The sequence below is a fragment of the Pristiophorus japonicus genome, chromosome 24 (genome assembly GCF_044704955.1).
Source record: "Pristiophorus japonicus isolate sPriJap1 chromosome 24, sPriJap1.hap1, whole genome shotgun sequence".
Classification (NCBI taxonomy): domain Eukaryota; kingdom Metazoa; phylum Chordata; class Chondrichthyes; family Pristiophoridae; genus Pristiophorus; species Pristiophorus japonicus.
Window position 1 is genome coordinate 1,396,429 of NC_092000.1, and position 26,833 is coordinate 1,423,261.

At 51.5% G+C, this 26,833-nt stretch overlaps 1 protein-coding gene across 1 annotated transcript in view; it reads left to right on the forward strand.

Annotated features, from left to right (window-relative positions):
- Nucleotides 1–17,626, forward strand: part of LOC139238004 (3',5'-cyclic-AMP phosphodiesterase 4B-like) — a 505,001-nt gene extending 487,375 nt beyond the window's left edge. Inside the window, exons 9-11 of the mRNA XM_070867402.1 lie at nucleotides 6,749–6,792; nucleotides 17,111–17,223; nucleotides 17,606–17,626. Coding sequence (XP_070723503.1) covers nucleotides 6,749–6,792; nucleotides 17,111–17,223; nucleotides 17,606–17,626 — 178 coding nt within the window. The remainder of the gene's footprint in view (nucleotides 1–6,748; nucleotides 6,793–17,110; nucleotides 17,224–17,605) is intronic.
- Nucleotides 17,627–26,833: the final 9,207 nt, after the last annotated feature.

Below are 26,833 nucleotides of genomic sequence, written 5' to 3' on the forward strand. Positions count from 1 at the left end.
CTCCCACTCTTACCCCCCATAGCCCCTCTCTGTATGCCTCAACCCTCCTCTTAAACACATCAACCTATCTTCAATCCTTTCTGTGCCAGCACCTGCCCTATATTCCAACTGTGACTTCAAAAGCTCTTCATTGGTTGTTAAATGCTTTGGGAAGTCCTGGGTGCAGGAACAGCATTATATCAATGCAAGTTTATTCTTTCTTTAAATTAATTGCTCATAAATACTTCATTTGATCTCTTAATAACTATCTTATGGTTGTGTCCACTTGTTCTGCACTCACCCACAAGTGGGAACAGTGTCTCCACATCCACCCTGTCGAAACTCCTCCTAATGTGGAGCCCTGCAGCAGGTCTCCTCTCAGTCTTCTCTTCTCCAGAGATGCTCAGCTTGTTCTGACGATGGCAATGTTCAGTGAATGAGCACGGACCGGGACATGAACTTGGTGATTTCTGGGGGCCGAAATTCAGGTGCACCAGAAAGCTGGGGCACCGATGAGCTTTTAGCTATCACTCATCCGCTGGAACTCTTGGTGTGGTGAGTAGATCCATTGTCAGGACTTTGGCTAATGGGGGCAGGCCTTCGACTCAAAGCCAGGCCGATTGGCTAAAAATGGGTCGGTGGGGCCGTCCGCCGCTGTCAATCAGCGTGGTGATGTCACAGCGCGTGTGCGTCACCGCCCTCTCTCCCCTCTGTTAAAGGGGAGAGATGTGATCACTTTTTAACTTTGGCCACTGGGCCACCAGGGAGGGTTGTGGCAGGGCCAGCGGCCTGGCTCCCAAGGGGAACATAAGAACATAAGAATTAGGAACAGGAGTAGGCCATCTAGCCCCTCGAGCCTGCTTCGCCATTCAACAAGATCATGGCTGATCTGGCCGTGGACTCAGCTCCACTTACCCGCCCGCTCCCCGTAACCCTTAATTCCCTTATTGGTTAAAAATCTATCTATCTGTGACTTGAATACATTCAATGAGCTAGCCTCAACTGCTTCCTTGGGCAGAGAATTCCATAGATTCACAACCCTCTGGGAGAAGAAATTCCTTCTCAACTCGGTTTTAAATTGGCTCCCCTGTATTTTGAGGCTGTGCCCCCTAGTTCTAGTCTCCCCGACCAGTGGAAACAACCTCTCTGCCTCTATCTTATCTATCCCTTTCATTATTTTAAATGTTTCTATAAGATCACCCCTCATCCTTCTGAACTCCAACAAGTAAAGACCCAGTCTACTCAATCTATCATCATAAGGTAACCCCCTCATCTCCGGAATCAGCCTAGTGAATCATCTCTGTACCCCCTCCAAAGCTAGTATATCCTTCCTTAAGTAAGGTGACCAAAACTGCACGCAGTACTCCAGGTGTGGCCTCACCAATACCCTATACAGTTGCAGCAGGACCTCCCTGCTTTTGTACTCCATCCCTCTCGCAATGAAGGCCAACATTCCATTCGCCTTCCTGATTACCTGCTGCACCTGCAAACTAACTTTTTGGGATTCATGCACAAGGACCCCCAGGTCCCTCTGCACCGCAGCATGTTGTAATTTCTCCCCACTCAAATAATATTCCCTTTTACTGTTTTTTTTTCCAAGGTAGATGACCTCACACTTTCCGACATTGTATTCCATCTGCCAAACCTTAGCCCATTCGCTTAACCTATCCAAATCTCTTTGCAGCCTCTCTGTGTCCTCTACACAACCCGCTTTCCCACTAATCTATCTGTCATCTGGAAATTTTGTTACACTACACTCTGTCCCCTCTTCCAGGTCATCTATGTATATTGTAAACAGTTGTGGTCCCAGCACCGATCCCTGTGGCACACCACTAACCACTGATTTCCAACCTGAAAAGGACCCATTTATCCCGACTCTCTGCTTTCTGTTCGCCAGCCAATTCTCTATCCATGCTAATACATTTCCTCTGACTCCGCGTACCTTTATCTTCTGCAGTAACCTTTTGTGTGGCACCTTATCGAATGCCTTTTGGAAATCTAAATACACCACATCCATCGGTACACCTCTATCCACCATGCTCGTTATATCCTCAAAGAATTCCAGTAAATTAGTTAAACATGATTTCCCTTTCATGAATCCATGTTGCGTTTGCTTGATTGCACTATTCCTATCTAGATGTCCCGCTATTTCTTCCTTAATGATAGTTTCAAGCATTTTCCCCACTACAGATGTTAAACTAACCGGCCTATAGTTACCTGCCTTTTGTCTGCCCCCTTTTTTAAACAGAGGCGTTACATTAGCTGCTTTCCAATCCGCTGGTACCTCCCCAGAGTCCAGAGAATTTTGGTAGATTATAACGAATGCATCTGCTATAACTTCCGCCATCTCTTTTAATACCCTGGGATGCATTTCATCAGGACCAGGGGACTTGTCTACCTTCAGTCCCATTAGTCTGTCCAGCACTACCCCCCTAGTGATAGTGATTGTCTCGAGGTCCTTCCTTCCCACATTCCTGTGACCAGCAATTTTTGGCATGGTTTTTGTGACTTCCACTGTGAAGACCGAAGCAAAATAATTGTTTAAGGTCTCAGCCATTTCCACATTTCCCATTATTAAATGCCCCTTCTCATCTTCTAAGGGACCAACATTTACTTTAGTCACTCTTTTCCGTTTTATATATCGGAGTCCCCTCCCCCCTCCCAGCCACCGGAGGGTCCCCTCCATTCTCCCACCGGAGGATCCCCTCCCCTCCCCCACTGGAGGATCCCCTCCCCTCCCCCACCACCGGAGGGTCCCCTCCCCTCCCCCACTGGAGGATCCCCTCCCCTCCCCCACTGGAGGATCCCCTCCCCTCCCCCACCACCGGAGGGTCCCCTCCCCTCCCCCACGACCGGAGGATCCCCTCCCCTCCCCCACCACCGGAGGGTCCCCTCCCCTCCCCCACTGGAGGATCCCCTCCCCTCCCCCACCACCGGAGGGTCCCCTCCCCTCCCCCACTGGAGGATCCCGGCGGATTTGCAGCCGATTCTCTTTGGCTGAGGTTGTGGGTTGTTTATGTGTGGGCTGCCTCTGGTGCTGGCGAAAGGTACTATTGGTTACGAGGAACACTGTTGCACTCAGACTGAACCTCAAACACATTCAGCATGAACAGTCACTCACAGGGAGAATACACATGCTCAGTACTCCCTCCAGTCCTGAGCACTCCCTCTGCATTAACATTGATATCCCAGGATTTGTCTGCCTAGATTCTGAATGCTGGGAAACAGTCCACATACCAGATTAAAGGCAGGCATGGTGAACAGCTTGAACCTGCCTGCCTGCTCCCCTCGGTGCTGTGGTGTAGTGTTTGCTATCGCCCTCCAGAGGGCGGTACCTGCCTGCACCGACTGGGGCCAGTGCAAGTGAGATGCAGACACTGAGTTACTGCAGGCTAATTTCAGGCAGTGTGGGTACTGTGTCTGTTAGAACCAACCCGGTGGGACACTCAGAATCACTGATGATCCAATGAAAAATAGCCACCAATAATAAAGTAATACCAACATTAAATCAGGGAGTGGAAACACTATACCACGATTTACTCTGTGTGTCCGTGTGCTGTGTCTGTGTGTCTCCATTCCTTGCATTTCTGTGTGTATCGTGTCTGCGTGTCATCATCATAGGCAGTCCTTCGGAATCGAGGAAGACTTGCTTCCACTCTAAAAATGAGTCTTTAGGTGGCTGTACAGTCCAATACGAGAGCCACAGACTCGCAGGTGGGACACACAGTGGTTGAGGGAAGGGGAGGGTGGGACTGTTTGCCACACGCTCCTTCCGCTGCCTGCACTTGATTTCTGCATGTTCTCAGCGATGAGACTCGAGGTGCTCAGCGCCCTCCCAGATGCACTTACTCCACTTAGGGCGGACTAGTCTTTGGCCAGGGATTCCCAGATGTGAGTGGGGATGTTACACTTTATCAGGGAGGCTTTGAGGGTGGCTATTTTTCATTGGATCATTAGTGATTCTGAGTGTCCCACAGGGTTCGTTCTAACAGACACAGCACCCATACTGTCAAAAATTGTCTGGGTGTATCGTGTCTGCGTGTATCCTGTCTGCGTGTTTCCTGTCTGAGTGTTTCCTGTCTGCGTGTTTCCTGTCTGAGTGTTTCCTGTCTGCGTGTATCCTGTCTGCGTGTTTCCTGTCTGAGTGTTTCCTGTCTGCGTGTATCGTGTCTGCGTGTTTCCTGTCTGAGTGTTTCCTGTCTGCGTGTATCGTGTCTGCGTGTTTCCTGTCTGCGTGTTTCCTGGCTGCGTGTGTCCTGTCTGAGTGTTTCCTGTCTGCGTGTATCCTGTCTGCGTGTTTCCTGTCTGATTGTTTCCTGTCTGCGTGTATCCTGTCTGCGTGTTTCCTGTCTGCGTGTTTCCTGTCTGCGTGTGCCCTGTCTGCGTGTGTCCTGTCTGCGTGTTTCCTGTCTGCGTGTTTCCTGTCTGCGTGTTTCCTGTCTGCGTGTATCGTGTCTGCGTGTTTCCTGTCTGAGTGTTTCCTGTCTGCGTGTATCGTGTCTGCGTGTTTCCTGTCTGCGTGTTTCCTGGCTGCGTGTGTCCTGTCTGAGTGTTTCCTGTCTGCGTGTATCCTGTTTGCGTGTTTCCTGTCTGATTGTTTCCTGTCTGCGTGTATCCTGTCTGCGTGTTTCCTGTCTGCGTGTGCCCTGTCTGCGTGTGCCCTGTCTGCGTGTTTCCTGTCTGCGTGTTTCCTGTCTGCGTGTTTCCTGTCTGCGTGTTTCCTGTCTGCGTGTGCCCTGTCTGCGTGTGTCCTGTCTGAGTGTGTCCTGTCTGCGTCTGCGTGTGTCCTGTCTGCGTGTTTCATGTCTGCGTCTGCGTGTGTCCTGTCTGCGTGTTTCATGTCTGCGTGTATCCTGTCTGCATGTATCCTGTCTGCGTGTGCCCTGTCTGCGTGTGTCCTGTCTGAGTGTGTCCTGTCTGCGTGTTTCCTGTCTGCGTGTTTCCTGTCTGCGTGTATCGTGTCTGCGTGTATCGTGTCTGCGTGTTTCCTGTCTGCGTGTTTCCTGTCTGCGTGTTTCCTGTCTGCGTGTGCCCTGTCTGCGTGTGTCCTGTCTGAGTGTGTCCTGTCTGCGTGTTTCCTGTCTGCGTGTTTCCTGTCTGCGTGTTTCCTGTCTGCGTCTGCGTGTGTCCTGTCTGCGTGTTTCATGTCTGCGTGTATCCTGTCTGCGTGTTTCCTGTCTGATTGTTTCCTGTCTGCGTGTATCCTGTCTGCGTGTTTCCTGTCTGCGTGTTTCCTGTCTGCGTGTGCCCTGTCTGCGTGTGTCCTGTCTGCGTGTTTCCTGTCTGCGTGTTTCCTGTCTGCGTGTTTCCTGTCTGCGTGTTTCCTGTCTGCGTGTGCCCTGTCTGCGTGTGTCCTGTCTGAGTGTGTCCTGTCTGCGTCTGCGTGTTTCCTGTCTGCGTGTTTCATGTCTGCGTCTGCGTGTGTCCTGTCTGCGTGTTTCATGTCTGCGTGTATCCTGTCTGCATGTATCCTGTCTGCGTGTATCGTGTCTGCGTGTTTCCTGTCTGCGTGTTTCCTGTCTGCGTGTTTCCTGTCTGCGTGTGCCCTGTCTGCGTGTGTCCTGTCTGAGTGTGTCCTGTCTGCGTGTTTCCTGTCTGCGTGTTTCCTGTCTGCGTGTATCGTGTCTGCGTGTATCGTGTCTGCGTGTTTCCTGTCTGCGTGTTTCCTGTCTGCGTGTTTCCTGTCTGCGTGTGCCCTGTCTGCGTGTGTCCTGTCTGAGTGTGTCCTGTCTGCGTGTTTCCTGTCTGCGTGTTTCCTGTCTGCGTGTTTCCTGTCTGCGTCTGCGTGTGTCCTGTCTGCGTGTTTCATGTCTGCGTGTTTCCTGTCTGCGTGTTTCCTGTCTGCGTGTTTCCTGTCTGCGTCTGCGTGTGTCCTGTCTGCGTGTTTCATGTCTGCGTCTGCGTGTGTCCTGTCTGCGTGTTTCATGTCTGCGTGTATCCTGTCTGCATGTATCCTGTCTGCGTGTATCCTGTCTGCGTGTTTCCTGTCTGCGTGTACCGTGTCTGCGTGTATCCTGTCTGCGTGTTTCCTGTCTGCGTGTATCGTGTCTGCGTGTTTCCTGTCTGCGTGTATCCTGTCTGCGTGTTTCCTGTCTGCGTGTCTCCTGCCTGCGTGTCTCCTGTCTGCGTGTTTCCTGTCTGCGTGTATCCTGTCTGCGTGTTTCCTGTCTGCGTGTATCGTGTCTGCGTGTATCCTGTCTGCATGTTTCCTGTCTGCGTGTATCTTGTCTGCGTGTTTCCTGTCTGCGTGTATCCTGTCTGCGTGTTTCCTGTCTGCGTGTATCTTGTCTGCGTGTTTCCTGTCTGCGTGTATCCTGTCTGCGTGTTTCCTGTCTGCGTGTATCCTGTCTGCGTGTTTCCTGTCTGCGTGTATCCTGTCTGCGTGTATCCTGTCTGCGTGTTTCCTGTCTGCGTGTATCCTGTCTGCGTGTATCCTGTCTGCGTGTTTCCTGTCTGCGTGTATCCTGTCTGCGTGTTTCCTGTCTGCGTGTATCGTGTCTGCGTGTATCCTATCTGCGTGTATCCTGTCTGCGTGTTTCCTGTCTGCGTGTATCCTGTCTGCGTGTATCCTGTCTGCGTGTATCGTGTCTGCGTGTTTCCTGTCTGTGTGTATCGTGTCTGCGTGTTTCCTGTCTGTGTGTATCGTGTCTGCGTGTTTCCTGTCTGTGTGTATCGTGTCTGCGTGCTGTCTATGTGTTTCCTGTCTGTGTCTACCCTGTCTCTCTGTGCCTCTCTTTATATTAACTTGATTTTCTCCTTTCCTCCACAGGAGGTCTCCAGTGGCCCCACAGCCTGCTCTGTGCACCCTGTCAGGTAATGAAACCTCTTACATAGCAAAGGAAGTGAAGAGTGAAATGGGGGGTGGGAGCAGCTTGTGTCCATTGCAAACCCTGCAAGTCGGGTGTTCACAGTGTCAGCTTCAAAACCCCCCCAGAGACACTGACAGAATGCAGAATCCTGAAGTGGATGCAGTCCCCATCAAACGCTCCCAGGGCAGGTACAGCACGGGGTTAGATACAGAGTAAAGTGTCCCATCAAACACTCCCAGGGCAGGTACAGGGGGTTAGATACAGAGTAAAGCTCCCTCTGCACTGTCCCATCAAACACTCCCAGGGCATGTACAGCACGGGGTTAGATACAGAGTAAAGTTCCCTCTACACTGTCCCATCAAACACTCCCAGGGCAGGTATAGCACGGGGTTAGATACAGAGTAAAGCTCCCTATACACTGTCCCATCAAACACTCCCAGGGCAGGTACAGGGGTTTAGATACAGAGTAAAGCTCCCTCTACACTGTCCCCATCAAACACTCCCAGGGCAGGTACAGGGGGTTAGATACAGAGTAAAGCTCCCTCTACACTGTCCCATCAAACACTCCCAGGGCAGGTACAGCACGGGGTTCGATACAGAGTAAAGCTCCCTCTACACTGTCCCATCAAACACTCCCAGGGCAGGTACAGCATGGGTTAGATACAGACTAAAGCTCCCTCTACACTGTCCCATCAAACACTCCCAGGGCAGGTACAGCACGGGGTTAGATACAGAGTAAAGCTCCCTCTACACTGTCCCATCAAACACTCCCAGGGCAGGCATAGCACGGGGTTAGATACAGAGTAAAGCTCCCTCTACACTGTCCCATCAAACACTCCCAGGGCAGGTACAGCACGGGTTAGATACAGAGTAAAGCTCCCTCTACACTGTCCCAACAAACACTCCCAGGTCAGGTACAGCACGGGGTTAGATACAGAGTAAAGCTCCCTCTACACTGTCCCATCAAACACTCCCAGGGCAGGTACAGGGGGTTAGATACAGAGTAAAGCTCCCTCTACACTGTCCCATCAAACACTCCCAGGGCAGGTACAGCACGGGTTTAGATACAGAATAAAGCTCCCTCTACACTGTCCCATCAAACACTCCCAGTGTAAAGTCCTGTCCCCTCAGTATAGATTCACACGAGGCATGTAGTGAAGTCAAGGTCACTCTGGACCTGCACCTTTATTTCCAGCTCTGGAATGCTGCACTTGCCTGAGACCTGTCCTTATATACCTGTCTCTTGCAAGCGCACCCCTGGTGGTAAGGTATGCTGGTGGTTACAGGTCATATCTTATTACAGTCATGTATAGCATGTTAGGATACAGTTATATATAATAATGTAAGATACATGACATCACCCTCCCCCAAGGTCTTATTGTCTTTATAGGTTCAGTCTCTCAGGTGGTCTACACTCTCGCGTGAAGTGTCCGAGTTGTGGTTCAGTTGTTTGCCTTGGTGTCTGTTTTTCTTTGGGTGTGGTTGCTGGTATCTCGCCTGGGCTGTCTGTTTCGATTGGTGTGATTGTTGTTGACTCGCCTGGGCTGTCTGTTGGGATTGCCCTTTCCTCAGGTTGTTCCCTCTGTCTGTCCACCAGGTGTGGTGCGAGTTCCACATTGTAGTCTGCCTCTGGTTCCGCAGTGTTGTTGGTAAATCTGCTTTTGACTTGGTCTACATGCCTCCGGCAGGTTTTGCCATTGTCCATTTGTACTACCAGTAGCCTGTTTCCTTCCTTGCCCGTTACTGTCCCTGCAAGCCATTTGGGACCCCTATCTCATTCCATCTCCCCCTCGAATTTCTGTCACGGTACGCAGTCAGCTTACGGTGCTTTGCCTCAACGATTTCGTGCATGTCTGGGAGGATTAATGAGAGCCTTGTTTTTAAAGTCCTTTTCATCAACAGTTGCGCGGGGGGGATCCCAGTCAATGAGTGCGGACGAGATCTGTATGCCAGCAGCAGTCGCGACAGGCGACCCTGCAGCGTGGGACCTTGGATTTTAAGCATGCCTTGTTTAATGATTTGCACTGCTCTCTCCGCCTGGCCATTGGAGGCTGGCTTGAACGGTGCCGTCTTGACGTGATTTATGCTGTGGTCAATTATAAAGTCTTGGAATTCTGCGCTGGTGAAGCACGGACCATTGTCACTGACCAATATGTCAGGGATTCCGTGTGTTGCAAACATGGTTGCGAGGCTCTCCACAGTGGTGGAGGTTGTACTCGAGTTTAAAATGGTGCATTCGATCCACTTTGAAAATGCACCTACAACTACGAGGAACATTTTGCCCATGAATGGGCCCGCATAGTCTACGTGCACCCGCGATCACGGTTTGGTAGGCCAGGGCCAGGGGCTCAGTGGAGTCTCCCTGTGGGCATTGCAGAGTTGGGCACAAATGGTGCACCTTCGGACGCAGAGCTCCAGGTCCGCGTCAATACCAGGCCACCAGACGTGGGATCTGGCTATGGCCTTCATGAGAACGATCCCCGGGTGCTCGCGGTGGCATGACTACTCGGCTGCCCCACATCAAGCAGTCTGCTTGTTGTGATAGCTCATGCATACATCTGTGAAAGGGTTTTAATTCCTCGGGGCAGGCATTGCGAGCCTCTGCCCAGTCACCGGTTAGGACACATCTTTTTACGAAGGATAACGTGGGGTCGCTGGCCGTCCAGGCTCTGATTTGGCGAGCCGTCATGGGCGAACCTGTGGACTCAAAGGCATTGATTGCCATGACTATCTCACAGTCCTGTTCGTCAGACCCTTCCGTGGTCGCCAGGGGTAGCCTGCTGAGCACGTCGGCACAGTTGTCTGTGCCTGGTCTGTGCCTTATGGTATAGTCGTAGGACGCCAGCATGAGTGCCCACCGTTGAATTCGCGCCGAGGCATTGGCATTTATTGCCTTGCTCTCGGATAGGAGGGAGGTGAGGGGTTTGTGGTTGGTTTCTAAGGCGAACTTGGCGAAAAGGTATTGGTGCATCTTTTTGACACCGTACACGCACGCGAGTGCCTCCTTCTCTACCATTCCGTACCCGCGCTCCGCCCGCGAAAGTGACCTGGAGGCATAAGCTATGGGTTGTAATTTGCCCGCCCTATTGACATGTTGCAAAACGCACCCGACCCCATACGCTGACGCATCGCATGTGAGAACTAGCTTTTTACCTGGGTCAAAGAAAGTCAAAACACTGTTGGAACACAGAAGGTTGCGTGCCTTATTGAAGGCGCGTTCCTGGGCGTCCCCCCAAAACCAATCGCACCCCTTTCTGAGTAGCACATGGAGAGGCTCCAGCAGCGTGCTTAAGTTCTGCATAAAGTTCCCAAAGTAATTGAGTAGCCCGAGAAAGGCGCGCAGTTCTGAGACATTCCGGGGCCTGGGTGCCAGGCGAATTGCTTCTGTTTGGGACTCTGTTGGGCGGATTCCATCAGCGGCAATCCTTCTGCCCAAAAATTCAACCTCGGGTGCGAGAAACAGGCACTTGGATTTCTTGACTCGTAGGCCTACCCGATCCAACCGCTTTAGTACTTCCTCCAAATTACGGAGATGGGAGTCGGTGTCCCTGCCCGTGATAAGTATGTCGTCTTGAAATGCAACCGTCCCCGGGATGGACTTGAGCAGACTCTCCATGTTGCGCTGGAATATGGCAGCTGCCGACCTGATGCCGAATGGGCATCGATTGTACATGAAAAGGCCTCGATGTGTGTTGATGGTGGTGAGTAGCTTGGATTCCTCGGTCAATTCTAGCATCAAATACGCAGATGTGAGGTCTAATTTTGAGAAAAGTTTACCTCCAGCCAATGTGGCAAATAAGTCCTCCGTTCTGGGCAGCAGGTACTGGTCCTGTAGGGAGACTCTGTTTATGGTAGATTTGTAGTCCCCACAGATTCGTACGGATCCATCAGGCTTCATGACTGGGACGATGGGACTTGCCCAGTCGCTAAATTCCACAGGTGATGTAATGCCTTCCCGCAGAAGCCTGTCTAGTTCGTGTTCAATCTTTTCCCTCATCACATAGGGTACAGCTCTGGCCTTGTGATGGACCGGTCTAGCATCCTGTGTGATGTAGATTTTGACTTTGGCCCCTTTGAAAGTGCCCACACCTGGCTGAAAGAGATGTTTAAATCGCTTTATAACTGTTGAGCAGGAGGTCCGTTCCTCTAATGACATGGCATGGAAATCATCCCATTTCCAGTTTTGCCAGCCAGCTTCTCCCCAGCAGTGTTGGGGGGTCTCCGGGGACAATCCACAGGGGAAGTCGGTTCACTGTCCCTTTGTATGTGACAGAGAGCATGGCGCTGCCGAGGACTGGTACGATTTCTTTGGTATAGGTCCTTAGTTTGGTGTCGACCCTTGTGAGTTTTGGTCTGTCTCTTTTATGCGGCCACAGTTGTTCAAATTGTTGAGCACCCATGAGAGATTGACTCGCTCCCATATCCAGCTCTATGCTGACAGATATCCCGTTGAGTAGGCCCCTCATCATTATAGGAGGCGTCCTGTTGTAGGAGCAGCGGCCATTGATCGTGTTGACCCGCTGTACATCGGTGTCCCGGGTACTATCCCCACCATCTTCTGGTCCGCTTTCCGACCCATCCGATTCATATACCAGCCGAGCTGCCGTTTTTTTGCACATGCGGGCCAAATGCCCTGTATATTCACAATTTCTGCAAACAGCCTGCTGAAATCGACATCCCCTTGACGGGTGCCCACCCTCACACCTCCAGCACAGACCTGTTCCATTGTTCAAAGTGTTCCCAAAGAATGAGCTGCGTCTGGCTGATCTCTCTTGAGCTTCTCTCAGTTTGTAGTTGATTGCTCGCATTGTGGGTTGATGAGGTGTGAACGGCCATTCCTGTGGCCCTTGATGGCTTCTGCCTGCTGTCGAGAGCCTGTTCTCCCGGTTTTGTCCGTGTGTGGGGGTAGCAGCTTGTTTAGTGCTGTGAACTTCTTGTTCCAATATTTCGTTAGTTGTCGTACCTGCATTGTAAATCAACCTCATTTCTTCTTCCCCTACCAAGAATGTCTGTGCAACCAGTGCTGCTGCCTCTAAGGTCAGGTTCTTGGTCTCTATGAGCTTTTGGAATATGCCTGCATGGCCTATTCCTTCAATGAAACAGTCTCTCAGCATTTCTCTCCTCATTTCATCGGAGAACTCACATAAAACCTGCCAACCTCCGAAGTTCCGCCACGAAGTCGGGTATGCTCTGGCCCACACAGCGTCTGTAGTTGTAGAACCTGTGTCTGGCCATGTGTAGGCTGCTCGCTGGCTTCAGGTGGTCTCTTACCAGTGTGCTCAATTCTTCAAACGACTTGCTTGCTGGTTTCTCGGGTGCCAACAGGTCCTTCATTAAAGCGTTTGTTTTCGAGCCACAGCTGGTCGAGAGATGGGCTCTTCTCTTGTCTGCCTTATCATCACCTAACCAGTCTTTGGTTACAAAGCTTTGCTGGAGCCTTTCTATAAAGTCCTCCCAATTGTCTCCCGCATTGTACTTTTCATCTGATCCGTTGTTCACCATTCTGTGGATTCTGTAATCCCGTAACTCGTCGCCACTGTAAAGTCCTGTCCCCTCAGTACAGATTCACACGAGGCATGTAGTAAAGTCAAGGTCACTCTGGACCTGCACCTTTATTTCACAGCTCTGGAATGCTGCACTTGCCTGAGACCTGTCCTTATATACCTGTCTCTTGCAAGTGCACCCCTGGTGGTAAGGTATGCTGGTGGTTACAGGTCATATCTTATTACAGTCATGTATAGCATGTTAGGATACAGTTATGTATAATAATGTAAGATACATGAAACCCAGGGCAGGTACAGCACGGGTTAGATACAGAGTAAAGCTCCCTCTACACTGTCCCATCAAACACTCCCAGGGCAGGTACAGGGGGTTAGATACAGAGTAAAGCTCCCTCTACACTGTCCCATCAAACACTCCCAGGGCAGGTACAGCACAGGGTTAGATACAGAGTAAAGCTCCCTCTACACTGTCCCATCAAACGCTCCCAGGGCAGGTACAGCACTGTAAGGTGTGGCAAGTGTTAGGTATACAAGAACTCCACGAGGCTGAGTAATATGAGCTAAACTTAGTGTGACCTTCACTCCCTGGTTGAATATCTAAGTTCAAACCCTGGCGTGTGTGAGTTGGTCAGACCATTGCTGCACTGCACCACGGCTGGTCTGACCGGACTGTCAGGAACGGTGGGTTCATCCTCGTGATTGACAGTGAGGCCGATTGCTGGTTGTGTGTGTTGGTGGATCGTCGATGGTGATGTCCTCTTCAAGTCGTTCCTGGTTATCAGTAAATCGCAATTTGGTCTGGTCTAAATGCTTTCTGCACGTTTGGCCATTTACCAGTTTGATTATAAACACCCTATTCCCTTCTTTGGCCAAAACAGTGCCAGCAACCCACTTGGGACCATGACCGTAATTCAGGACAAACACAGGGTCGTGAACATCAATGTCACGTGAAACAGACGCGCGATCGTGGTACATGTTCTGCCAGTGTCGCCGGGTTTCCACGTGATCATTAAGATCCGGGTGGATGAGGGAGAGCCTGGTTTTGAGGGCCCTCTTCATTAACAATTCTGCCGGGGGAACCCCGGTGAGTGAGTGGGGCCGCGTCCAGTAACTGAACAGATTGCGAGACAAGCGGGTCTGCAGGGAGCTGTCCATCACGCGTTTCTTGCTCTGCTTGATGGTTTGGACTGCTCGCTCCGCTTGACCGTTAGATGCGGGCTTAAACGGAGCAGACCTGACATGCTTGATGCCATTGCGGGTCATAAACTCATTGAATTCCGAGCTGGTGAAACACGGTCCATTGTCACTGACAAGGACGTCGGGCAAGCCATGGGTGGCGATCATGGCCCGGAGGCTTTCAATGGTGGCTGTGGACGTGCAGGATGACATGGTTACGCATTCAATCCATTTGGAGTAACATCTTTCCAGGACCGGCAAAATCTATGTGGATCCTGGATCACGGTTTGGAAGGCCATGAGCACAGACTCAGTGGAGCCTCCCTTGGTGCATTGCTCAGTTGCAACTAAGTGTTGCACTGATGCACGCATGACTCCAAGTCCGAGTCAATGCCGGGCCACCAAACACGCGACCTGGCAATTGCCTTCATCATGACAATGCCTGGGTGGCTACTGTGTAGGTCGCTGCCTTTTTTTGGCAAAATCACGCGATTAGCTCATAAGAGACAATCCGACTGGATGGACATTTCATCTTTGCGTCGGTGAAACAGCTTAATTTCATCTTGCATTTTCCTGGGAACTGCCATTTAGGACACAACTCTTTACTAATGATAGCACAGGATCTTGGCTGGTCCAGGTCCTGATCTGGCGAGTTGTGATGGGTGACCCCTCGCTCACAAAAGCATCCATGACCAGTAGCAAGTCTGCAGGCTGCATCATTTCAACCCCAGTGGTGGGTAATGGTAGCCGGCTGAGAGCATTAGCACAGTTTTCAGTGCCTGGTCTGTGGCGGATAACATAGTCATAAGCGGATAATGTTAGTGCCCATCATTGGATGCGGGACGAAGCGTTGGTATTTATACCTTTGCTCTCTGAAATGAGCGGCTGTGGTCAGTTTCAAGCTCAAACCGAAGTCCAAATAGGTATTGGTGCATTTTCTTAACCCCATATACACATGCTAACGCCTCTTTCTCAACCATATTATAGGCTCTCAGCTTTATTCAGACTTCTCAACGCGTAAGCAACTGGTTGGAGGTTGCCCGGTACATTGGCTTGCTGTAACACACAGCTGACCCCAGACGATGAGGCGTCACAAGCTAGCACTAAACGTTTACATAGGTCATAGTGTACAAGTAACTTATTTGAACATAGCAGGTTCCTGGTCTTCTCAAAGGCTGTGTCTTGAGATTTGCCCCAAACCCAGTCGTCACCCTTACGTAGCAACATGTGCAAAGGCTCTAACAACGTGCTCAACCCGGGTAGAAAGTTACCGAAATAGTTGAGGAGTCCCAGGAACGAACTCAGCTCCGTCACATTCTGTGGTCTGGGTGCATTCTTGATGGCCTCTGTCTTTGAGTCCGTGGGCCTGATGCCGTCTGCTGCAATCTTTCTCTCCAAAAATTCGACTTCTGGCTCCAGGAAAACACACTTGGAGTGTTTCAGCCTGAGTCCCACTCTGTCTCGACGACTTAGAACCTCTTCCAGGTTGTGCAGGTGTTCGATGGTGTCACGACCGATGATCAGGATGTCGTCTTGAAACACAATGGTGCGTGGAACAGATTTCAACAAACTCTCCATGTTTCTCTGGAAAATGGCTGCAGCCGAGCGAATCCCGGAAGGGTCCCTGTGGTATATAAACAGCCCTTTGTGTGTGTTGATGCACGTCAGTCTTTTCAAAGATTCAGCCAGCTCCTGTGTCATGTAGGTGGAGGTTAGGTCCAACTTGGTGAACAACTTCCCCCCCCCCGCCCCCTCACCCTGCTAACGTTGCGAACAGGTCCTCCGCCTTGGGTAGTGGATACTGGTGCTGTAGTGAGACTCGGTTAATCATTACCTTGTCATCTCCGCAGATTCTGACTGTGTCATCGCTTTCAACACCGGAACAATTGGACTGGCCCACTCGTTGAACTCGACTGGCGATATGATTCCGTCGTGTTGGAGTCTGTCCAGTTCGATCTCGACTTTCTCCCTCATCATGTATGGAACTGCCCGAGCCTTGTGATGGACGGGCCGTGCATCGGGGCCTAGATGGATCTGTATCTTGGCGCCTGTGAAGTTGCCGATGCCTGGTTCGAATAGCGAGGGAAACTTGCTCAGCACTTGAGCACACGAGGCATCATCCACTGAAGATAGTGCTTTGATGTCGTTCCAATTCCATCTAATCTTTTCTAGCCAGCTTCTGCCGAACAGCGTTGGGCCATCGCCTGGAACAATCCACAATGATAGGTCAGGCACAGCTCCATCATACGATACCTTCACTGCCGCACTCCCAATGACTGGTATGAGCTCTTTGGTGAAGGTACGCAGCTTTGCATTAATCGGGCTCAGTTTGGGCCTTTGTGCCTTATTGCCCCACAGTTTCTCGAAAGCCTTCTGGCTCATTATTGACTGACTCACACCCGTGTCCAACTCCATGGATACTGGAACTCCATTTAATTTGACTTTCAGCATTATAGGAGTGCTCTTGGTGGTGAAGGTATGTACCCCATACACTTCTTCCTTGGGTTGAGTTGCCTGTGCTGCGTGATCCGTGTCGGATCGATCATCCTCTGCCACGTGGTGTGTCGCAGCACGTTTACACATTCGCTGGAGGTGCCCCATCGTTGTGCAGCCTTTGCACACATAGTGCTTGAATCGACATTGATGGACCTGATGATTATCCCACAGCACCAACACGGTGCTAATGGATTCACATTCACCCCCGATGGCGGACTCTGAGTCATCACAGGTCTTGCAGCCGCAGGCGTATAGGCCCTGCCATGTGCAGTTCGGCCTGCTAACGACGTCATTTTATGTACAGTACTTGCCGGTGAGCTTCGATGTTGAGAAGATATCTGTTTGGTGTAATCATCCATGACCATGCATGCCTGGGCGATCGCGATGGCCCTGCTCAGGTCTAGGGTTTCAGCAGCCAGCAGCTTTCGAAGAATGACCTCGTGGCTGATGCCCAGCACAAAAAAGTCTCGCAGCATTTGCCCCAACGCAGCTCCAAATCACAAGGTTCCGCGAGGCATCTCAGGTGAGTGACATAATCTGCCACGTCCTGGCCCCCGGAGCGATGGTGTGTGTAAAAACAATATCTGACCATGAGGATACTCTCCTTCGGCTTGAGGTGGTCCCAAACCAGTGTGCACAACTCTGAATATTCCTTCTCCGTTGGTTTTGTCGGTGTGAGCAGATTCTTGATGAGGCCGTATATTTTAGGCCCACAGATGGTGAGGAGAACCGCCCTGCGCTTGGCCACGTTAGTGTCTCCTTCCAGCTCATTGGCCCTGAAGTACTGGTCGAGATGCTCGATGAAGGCTTCCCAATCATCACCCTCTACAAATCTCTCTAATATTCCAAAGGCAGCCATGGTTGCGTGAAGGTTCGTATTCTGTTACTCATCGCCAATTGTTAGGTGTACAAGAACTCCACGAGGCTGAGTACTGTGAGCTAAACTTAGTGTGACCTTAGTCTTCTTTATTACAACTCCAGAGTTCCTAAACAACATGGCAGCCAACCTTTTATACTGGCCCTGCATATGTGTGCCGGTGAACATTAGGACTCCAACAGTCACGCCCTCTGGTGGCAAGTATTACATAGTTACATACATGACAGCGGGGGATTGCTAGCTTTAACCGTGCGTGTGACACTGTGTTTCCAGATGATACTTACCAGCAACTGGCCAAGGAAACTCTGGAGGAACTGGACTGGTGCCTGGACCAGCTGGAGACTATCCAGACCTACCGCTCAGTCAGCGAGATGGCCTCGAACAAGGTAAGAGAGTGTGGGCAGGGACTGTGTGGGGTGGCTGGTGCTGGAGGTTGGGGTTGGCTGCTGATGGTCTATTGGCTGAATGGGCATTTTGGATTGTTCAGTGTCTGCCTGAAGCCAGCGTTCCTTCAGTAAGGAGCCTTTGAGTCTGACCAGTGCTCACTCGGGCAACCTCCTGGATCTGGGCCAGGCTGGAAGGGTGAAGCGATGTGGAGGGTCTGAGATCAGGAGGAGTTGGAGTGGCTATTTGTGCAGCTATTGCTGAGAGCTGCCATTTCCAGATGGACCTCCTTCTCCTGAGCGAGGACAGACCCCGTTTCATGTCCTCCCAGAGGTTTGTAGCTCTCAAACTCTGACACATCCTGATTTGTTGTGCTCGATTTAGTCCATGAGTAGCGGTGATTGAGGTGTGAGGTGCAGGATGGGCAGTGCTGCCAGCTTTAATCGTTTCCCTTGATTGAATTGTGGTGCTGCAGTTGGGTGAAATCTATCTGCTTTACAGCTGCACAGTGTGGTTTGGGGCTGACTGCGTACTAACTTACATCACTCAAAGCTGGACTGATAACGTGTGGCGTTTGCTGCCTGCTAAGGGAGCTGTGATTGGTCTGTCTCTGATTGTCGGGACTAGGCAAAAGCTGGTGTCATACATTCATAGAAACATAGAAAATAGGTGCAGGAGTAGGCCATTCGGCCCTTCGAGCCTGCACCACCAGTCAATAAGATCATGGCTGATCATTCCCTCAGTATCCCTTTCCTGCTTTCTCTCCATACCCCTTGATCCCTTTAGCCGTAAGGGCCACATCTAACTCCCTTTTGAATATATCTAACGAACTGGCATCAACAACTTTCTGTGGTAGAGAATTCCACAGGTTCACCACTCTCTGGGTGAAGAAGTTTCTCCTCATCTCGGTCCTAAATGGCTTACCCCTTATCCTTAGACTGTGACCCCTGGTTCTGGAACTTACCAGCAACGGGAACATTCTTCCTTCCTTCCAATTCCGTCAGAATTTTATATGTTTCTATGAGATCTCCTCTCATTCTTCTAAACTCCAGTGGATACAAGCCCAGTTGATCCAGTCTCTCCTCATATGTCAGTCCTGCCATCCTAGGAATCAGTCTGGTGAACCTTCACTGTACTCCCTCAATAGCAAGAACGTCCTTCCTCAGATTAGGAGACCAAAACTGAACACAATATTCCAGGTGTGGCCTCACCAAGGCCCTGTACAACTGCAGTAAGATTTCCCTGCTCCTATACTCAAATCCCCTCGCTATGAAGGCCAACATGCCACTTGCCTTCTTCACCGCCTGCTGTACCTGCATGCCAACTTTTAATGACTGATGAACCGTGACACCCAGGTCTCGTTGCACTTCCCTTTTTCCCAATCTGCCGCCATTCAGATAATATTCTGACTTCCTGTTTTTACCACCAAAGTGGATAACCTCACATTTATCCACATTATACTGCATCTGCCATGCATTTGCCCACTCGCCTAACCTGTCCAAGTCACCCTGCAGCCTCTTAGCATCCCCCTCACAGCTCACACCGCCACCCAGCTTAGTGTCATCTGCAAACTTGGAGATATTACATTCAATTTCTTCATCCAAATCATTGATGTATATTGTAAATAGCTGGGGTCCCAGCACTGAACCCTGCGGCACCCCACTGGTCACTGCCTGCCATTCTGAGAAGGACCTATTTATTTTGACTCTCTGCTTCCTGTCTGCCAACCAGTTCTCTATCCACGTCAGTACATTACCCCCAATACCATGTGCTTTAATTTTGCACACTAATCTCTTGTGTGGGACCTTGTCAAAAGCCTTTTGAAAGTCCAAATACACCACATCCACTGGTTCTCCCTTGTCCACTCTACTAGTTACATCCTCAAAGAATTCTCGAAGATTTATCAAGCCTGATTTCCCTTTCATAAATCCATGCTGACTTGGACCGATCCTGTCACCGTTTTCCAAATGCGCTGCTATTTCATCTTTAATAATTGATTCCAACATTTTCCCCACCACCGATGTCAGGCTAACCGGTCTATAATTACCCGCTTTCTCTCTCCCTCCTTTTTTAAAAAGTGGCGTTACATTAAATCGCAGGGGGTAGCCTGGAGGAGGAATTCATAGAATGCATACGGGATTGTTTCTTAGAACAGTATGTAACAGAGCCTACAAGGAAGCAAGCCATCTTCGATCTGGTCCTGTGTAACGAGACAGGAAAAATAAACGATCTCCTCGTAAAAGATCCTCTCGGAATGAGCGATCATAATATGGTTGAATTTGTAATACAGATTGAGGATGAGGAAGTTGTGTCAGAAACGAGCGTACTATGCTTAAACAAAGGGGACTACAGTGGGATGAGGGCAGAGTTGGCTAAAGTAGACTGGAAACAAGGACTAAACGGTGGCACAATTGAGGAACAGTGGAGGACTTTTAAGGAGCTCTTTCATAGTGCGCAACAAAAATATATTCCAGTGAAAAAGAAGGGCGGCAAGAGAAGGGATAACCAGCCGTGGATAACCAAGGAAATAAAGGAAAGTATCAAATCAAAGACCAATGCGTATAAGGTGGCCAAGGTTAGTGGGAACCTAGAGGATTGGGAAAATTTTAAGCAACAGCAAAGAATGACTAAAAAAGCAATAAAGAAAGGGAAGATAGATTACGAAGGTAAACTTGCGCAAAACATAAAAACAGATAGTAAAAGCTTTTACAGATATATAAAACGGAAAAGAGTGACTAAAGTAAATGTTGGTCCCTTAGAAGATGAAAAGGGGGATTTAATAATGGGAAATGTGGAAATGGCTGAGACCTCAAACAATTATTTTGCTTCGGTCTTCACAGTGGAAGACACAAAAACCATGCCAAAATTTACAGGCCACAGGAATGTGGGAAGGGAGGACCTTGAGACAATCACTATCACTAGGGGGGTAGTGCTGGACAGACTAATGGGACTCAAGGTAGACAAGTCCCCTGGTCCTGATGAAATGCATCCCAGGGTATTAAAAGAGATGGTGGAAGTTATAGCAAATGCATTTGTTATAATCTACCAAAATTCTCTGGACTCTGGGGAGGTACCCGCGGATTGGAGAGCAGCTAATGTAACGCCTCTGTTTAAAAAAGGGGGCAGGCAAAAGGCAGGTAACTATAGGCCGGTTAGTTTAACATCTGTAGTGGGGAAAATGCTTGAAACTATCATTAAGGAAGAAATAGCGGGACATCTAGATAGGAATAGTGCAATCAAGCAGACGCAGCATGGATTCATGAAGGGGAAATCATGTTTAACTAATTTACTGGAATTCTTTGAGGATATAACGAGCATGGTGGATAGAGGTGTACCGATGGATGTGGTGTATTTAGATTTCCAAAAGACATTCAATAAGGTGCCACACAAAAGGTTACTGCAGAAGATAAAGGTACGCGGAGTCAGAGGAAATGTATTAGCATGGATAGAGAATTGGCTGGCGAACAGAAAGCAGAGAGTCGGGATAAATGGGTCCTTTTCCGGTTGGAAATCAGTGGTTAGTGGTGTGCCACAGGGATCAGTGCTGGGACCACAACTGTTTACAATATACATAGATGACCTAGAAGAGGGGACAGAGTGTAGTGTAACAAAATTTGCAGATGACACTAAGATTAGTGGGAAAGCGGGTTGTGTAGAGGACTCAGAGAGGCTGCAAGGAGATTTGGATAGGTTAAGCGAATGGGCTAAGGTTTGGCAGATGGAATACAATGTCGGAAAGTGTGGGGTCATCCACCATGTGAAAAAAAACAGTAAAAGGGAATATTATTTGAATGGGGAGAAATTACAACATGCTGCGGTGCAGAGGGACCTGGGGGTCCTTGTGCATGAATCCCAAAAAGTTAGTTTGCAGGTACAGCAGGTAATCAGGAAGGCGAATGGAATGTTGGCCTTCATTGCGAGAGGGATGGAGTACAAAAGCAGGGAGGTCCTGCTGCAACTGTACAGGGTATTGGTGAGGCCGCACCTGGAGTACTGCGTGCAGTTTTGGTCACCTTACTTAAGGAAGGATATACTAGCTTTGGAAGGGGTACAGAGACGATTCACTAGGCTGATTCCGGAGATGAGGGGGTTACCTTATGATGATAGATTGAGTAGACTGGGTCTTTACTCGTTGGAGTTCAGAAGGATGAGGGGTGATCTTATAGAAACATTTAAAATAATGAAAGGGATAGACAAGATAGAGGCAGAGAGGTTGTTTCCACTGGTAAGGGAGACTAGAACTAGGGGGCACAGCCTCAAAATACGGAGGAGCCAATTTAAAACCGAGTTGAGAAGGAATTTCTTCTCCCAGAGGTTGTGAATCTGTGGAATTCTCTGCCCAAGGCTAGCTCATTGAATGTATTCAAGTCACAGATAGATAGATTTTTAAGCAATAAGGGAATTAAGGATTACAGGGAGTGGGCGGGTAAGTGAAGCTGAGTCCACGACCAGATCAGCCATGATCTTATTGAATGGCGGAGCAGGCTCGAGGGGCTAGATGGCCTTCTCCTGTTCCTAATTCTTATGTTCTTATTAGCTATCCTCCAGTCCATAGGAACTGATCCAGTGTCAAAAGAATATTGGAAAATGATCACCAATGCATCCACTATTTCTAGGGTCACTTCCTTAAGTACTCCGGGATGCAGCCTATCAGGCCCTGGGGATTTATCGACCTTCAATCCCATCAATTTCCCCAACACAATTTCCTGACGAATAAGGATTTCTTTCAGTTCCTTCTTTTTGCTAGACCTTCGAACCCCTAGTATTTCCGGAAGGTTATTTGAGTCTTCAGATCAAAGTAAAGTGCCAACATTAACCCAGTCCAAAGCCAGTTGTGAAACGCCATTATAAATCTCTACACAAGTGGAACAGGTGTACATGGACTTATAAACCTGCACAGTGGTGAGCAGGGACAGTGGTGAGCAGGGACACAGTGAGCAGGGACAGTGGTGAGCAGGGACACAGTGAGCAGGGACAATGGTGAGCAGGGACACAGTGGTGAGCAGGGACACAGTGAGCAGGGACAGTGGTGAGCAGGGACACAGTGAGCAGTGAGTAATGACACAGTGAGCAGGGACACAGTGAACAGGGACACAGTGAGCAGAGACACAATGGTGAGCGGAGACACAGTGAGCGGGGACACAGTGGTTAGCAGGGACACAGTGAGCGGGGACACAGTGGTGAGCGGGGGCACAGTGAGCGGGGACACAGTGGTTAGCAGGGACACAGTGAGCGGGGACACAGTGGTGAGCGGGGGCACAGTGAGCGGGGACACAGTGGTGAGCGGGGACACAGTGAGCAGGTGCACAGTGGTGAGCAGGGACACAGTGAGCATGGACACAATGAGCGGGGACACAGTGAGCAGGGACACAGTGGTGAGCAGGGACACAGTGAGCTGGGACACAGTGGTGAGCAGGGACACAGTGAGCTGGGACACAGTGCGTAGGGACAGTGGTGAGCAGGGACACAGTGAGCATGGACAGTGGTGAGCAGTGACACAATGGTGAGCAGGGACACAGTGAGCAGGGACACAGTGAGCAGGGACAGTGGTGAGCAGGGACACAGTGAGCGGGGACAGTGGTGAGCAGGGACACAATGGTGAGCAGGGACACAGTGAGCAGGGACAGTGGTGAGCAGGGACACAATGGTGAGCAGGGACACAGTGAGCAGGGACACAGTGAGCAGGGACAGTGGTGAGCAGGGACACAATGAACAGGGACACAATGAGCAGAGACACAATGGTGAGCGGGGACACAGTGAGCGGGGACACAGTGGTGAGCAGGGACACAGTGAGTGGGGACACAGTGGTGAGCGGGGACACAGTGGTGAGCAGGGACACAGTGAGCATGGAAACAATGAGCGGGGACAGTGGTGAGCAGGGACACAGTGAGCAGGGACAGTGAGCAGGACACAGTGAGCAGAGACACAATGGTGAGCGGGGACACAGTGAGGGGGGCACAGTAGTGAGCAGGGACACAGTGAGCGGGGACACAGTGGTGAGCAGGGACACAGTCAGCAGGGACAGTGGTGAGCAGGGACACAGTGAGCAGGGACAGTGGTGAGCAGGGACACAGTGAGCATGGACAAAATGAGCGGGGACAGTGGTGAGCAGGGACACAGTGAGCAGGGACAGTGAGCAGGGACACAGTGAACAGGGACACAGTGAGCAGAGACACAATGGTGAGCGGGGACACATTAAGCGGGGACACAGTGGTGAGCAGGGACACAGTGAGCAGGGACACAGTGAACAGGGACACAGTGAGCGGGGACACAGTGGTGAGCAGGGAAACAGTGAGTGGGGACACAGTGGTGAGCAGGGACACAGTGAGCAGGGACAGAGGTGAGCAGGGACACAGTGAGCAGGGATAGTGATGAGCAGGGACACAGTGAGCAGGGACAGTGGTGAGCAGGGCCACAGTGAGCATGGACACAATGAGCAGGTACAGTGGTGAGCAGGGACACCATGAGCAGGGACAGTGGTGAGCAGGGACACTGTGAGCAGGGACACAGTGGTGAGCAGGGACAGTGGTGAGCAGGAACACAGTGAACAGGGACAGTGGTGAGCAGGGACAGTGGTGAGCAGGGACACAGTGAGCAGGGACACAGTGGTAAACAGGGACACAGTGAGCAGGGACACAGTGAGCAGGGACACAGCGAGCGGGGACACAGTGAGCGGGGATACAGTGAGCATGGACACAGTGGTGAACAGGGACACAGTGAGCAGGGACATTGGTGAGCAGGGACACAATGGTGAGCAGGGACACCGTGAGCAGGGACACTGGTGAGCAGGGACAGTGGTGAGCAGGGACACAGTGAGCAGGGACACAGTAAGCAGGGACACAGTGGTGAGCAGGGACACAGTGAGCAGGGACAGTGGTGAGCAGGGACACAGTGAGCAGGGACAGTGGTGAGCAGGGACAGTGGTGAGCAGGGACACAGTGGTGAACAGGGACACAGTGAGCAGGGACAGTGGTGAGCCGGGACACAGTGAGCAGGGACACAGCGAGCGGGGACACAGTGAGCGGGGATACAGTGAGCATGGACACAGTGGTGAACAGGGACACAGTGAGCAGGGACAGTGGTGAGCAGGGACAGAATGGTGAGCAGGGACACAGTGAGCAGGGACAGTGGTGAGTAGGGACACAGTGAGCAGGGACACACACAGTGAGCAGGGACAGTGGTGAGCAGGGACACAGTGAGCGGGGACACAGTGGTGAACAGGGACACAGTGAGCAGGGACAGTGGTGAGCAGGGACACAGTGAGCAGGGACACAGCGAGCGGGGACACAGTGAGCGGGGATACAGTGAGCATGGACTCAGTGGTGAACAGGGACACAGTGAGCAGGGACAGTGGTGAGCAGGGACACAGTGAGCGGGGACACAGTGAGCAGGGACAGTGGTGAGCAGGGACACAATGAGCAGGGACCTGAGCAGGGACAGTGGTGAGCAGGGACACAATGAGCGGGGACACAGTGAGCAGGGACGTGAGCAGGGACAGTGGTGAGCAGGGACACAGTGAGCGGGGGACACAGCGAGCGGGGACACAGTGAGTGGGGGACACAGTGAGCAGGGACACAGTGAGCGGGGACACAGTGATAGTGAGCAGGGACACAGTGAGCAGGGACACAGTGAGCGGGGACACAGTGACAGTGAGCAGCGACACAGTGAGCGGGGACACAGTGACAGTGAGCAGGGACACAGTGAGCGGGGACACAGTGACAGTGAGCAGGAACACAGTGAGCGGGGACACAGTGACAGTGAGCAGGAACACAGTGAGCGGGGACACAGTGAGTGGGGACACAGTGACAGTGAGCAGGAACACAGTGACAGTGAGCAGGAACACAGTGAGCGGGGACACAGTGACAGTGAGCAGGGACACAGTGAGTGGGGACACAGTGAGCGGGGACACAGTGACAGTGAGCAGGAACACAGTGACAGTGAGCAGGGACACAGTGAGTGGGGGACACAGTGAGCAGGGACACAGTGAGTGGGGACACAGTGACAGTGAGCGGGGACACAGTGAGTGGGGGACACAGTGAGCAGGGACACAGTGAGTGGGGACACAGTGACAGTGAGCGGGGACACAGTAAGTGGGGGACACAGTGAGCGGGGACACAGTGACAGTGAGCAGGGACACAGTGAGCGGGGACACAGTGACTGAGCAGGGACACAGTGACAGTGAGCAGGGACACAGTGAGTGGGGGACACAGTGAGCGGGGACACAGTGACAGTGAGCAGGAACACAGTGACAGTGAGCAGGGACACAGTGAGCGGGGACACAGTGAGCGGGGACACAGTGACAGTGAGCAGGGACACAGTGAGTGGGGGACACAGTGAGCGGGGACACAGTGAGTGGGGGACACAGTGAGCGGGGACACAGTGACAGTGAGCAGGGACACAGTGAGCGGGGACACAGTGACAGTGAGCAGGGACACAGTGACAGTGAGCAGGGACACAGTGAGTGGGGACACAGTGACAGTGAGCAGGGACACAGTGAGTGGGGACATAGTGAGCAGGGACACAGTAGTGAGTGGGGACACAGTGACAGTGAGCGGGGACACAGTGACAGTGAGCGGGGACACAGTGACAGTGAGCAGGGACACAGTGAGTGGGGACATAGTGAGCAGGGACACAGTAGTGAGTGGGGACACAGTGACAGTGAGCAGGGACACAGTGAGTGGGGACACAGTGACAGTGAGCGGGGACACAGTGACAGTGAGCAGAGACACAGTGAGTGGGGACATAGTGAGCAGGGACACAGTAGTGAGTGGGGACACAGTGACAGTGAGCAGGGACACAGTGAGTGGGGACACAGTGAGCGGGGACACAGTGACAGTGAGCAGGGACACAGTGAGCGGGGACACAGTGAGCGGGGACATAGTGAGCAGGGACACAGTGAGTGGGGACATAGTGAGCAGGGACACAGTAGTGAGTGGGGACACAGTGACAGTGAGCAGGGACACAGTGAGCGGGGACACAGTGACTGTGAGCGGGGACACAGTGACAGTGAGCAGGGACACAGTGAGCGGGGACACAGTGAGCAGGGTCACAGTGACAGTGAGCAGGGACACAGTGAGCGGGGGCACAGTGACTGTGAGCGGGGACACAGTGACAGTGAGCAGGGACACAGTGAGCGGGGACACAGTGACAGTGAGCAGGGACACAGTGACAGTGAGCGGTGACACAGTGACAGTGAGCAGGGACACAGTGAGCAGGGACACAGTGACAGTGAGCAGGGACACAGTGAGCAGGGACACAGTGAGCGGGGACACAGTGACAGTGAGCAGGGACACAGTGAGCGGGGACACAGTGACAGTGAGTAGGGACACAGTGACAGTGAGCAGGGACACAGTGAGTGGGGACCCAGTGAGCAGGGACACAATGACAGTGAGCGGGGACACAGTGACAGTGAGCAGGGACACAGTGAGTGGGGACATAGTGAGCAGGGACACAGTAGTGAGTGGGGACACAGTGACAGTGAGCAGGGACACAGTGAGTGGGGACACAGTGACAGTGAGCGGGGACACAGTGACAGTGAGCAGGGACACAGTGAGTGGGGACATAGTGAGCAGGGACACAGTAGTGAGTGGGGACACAGTGACAGTGAGCAGG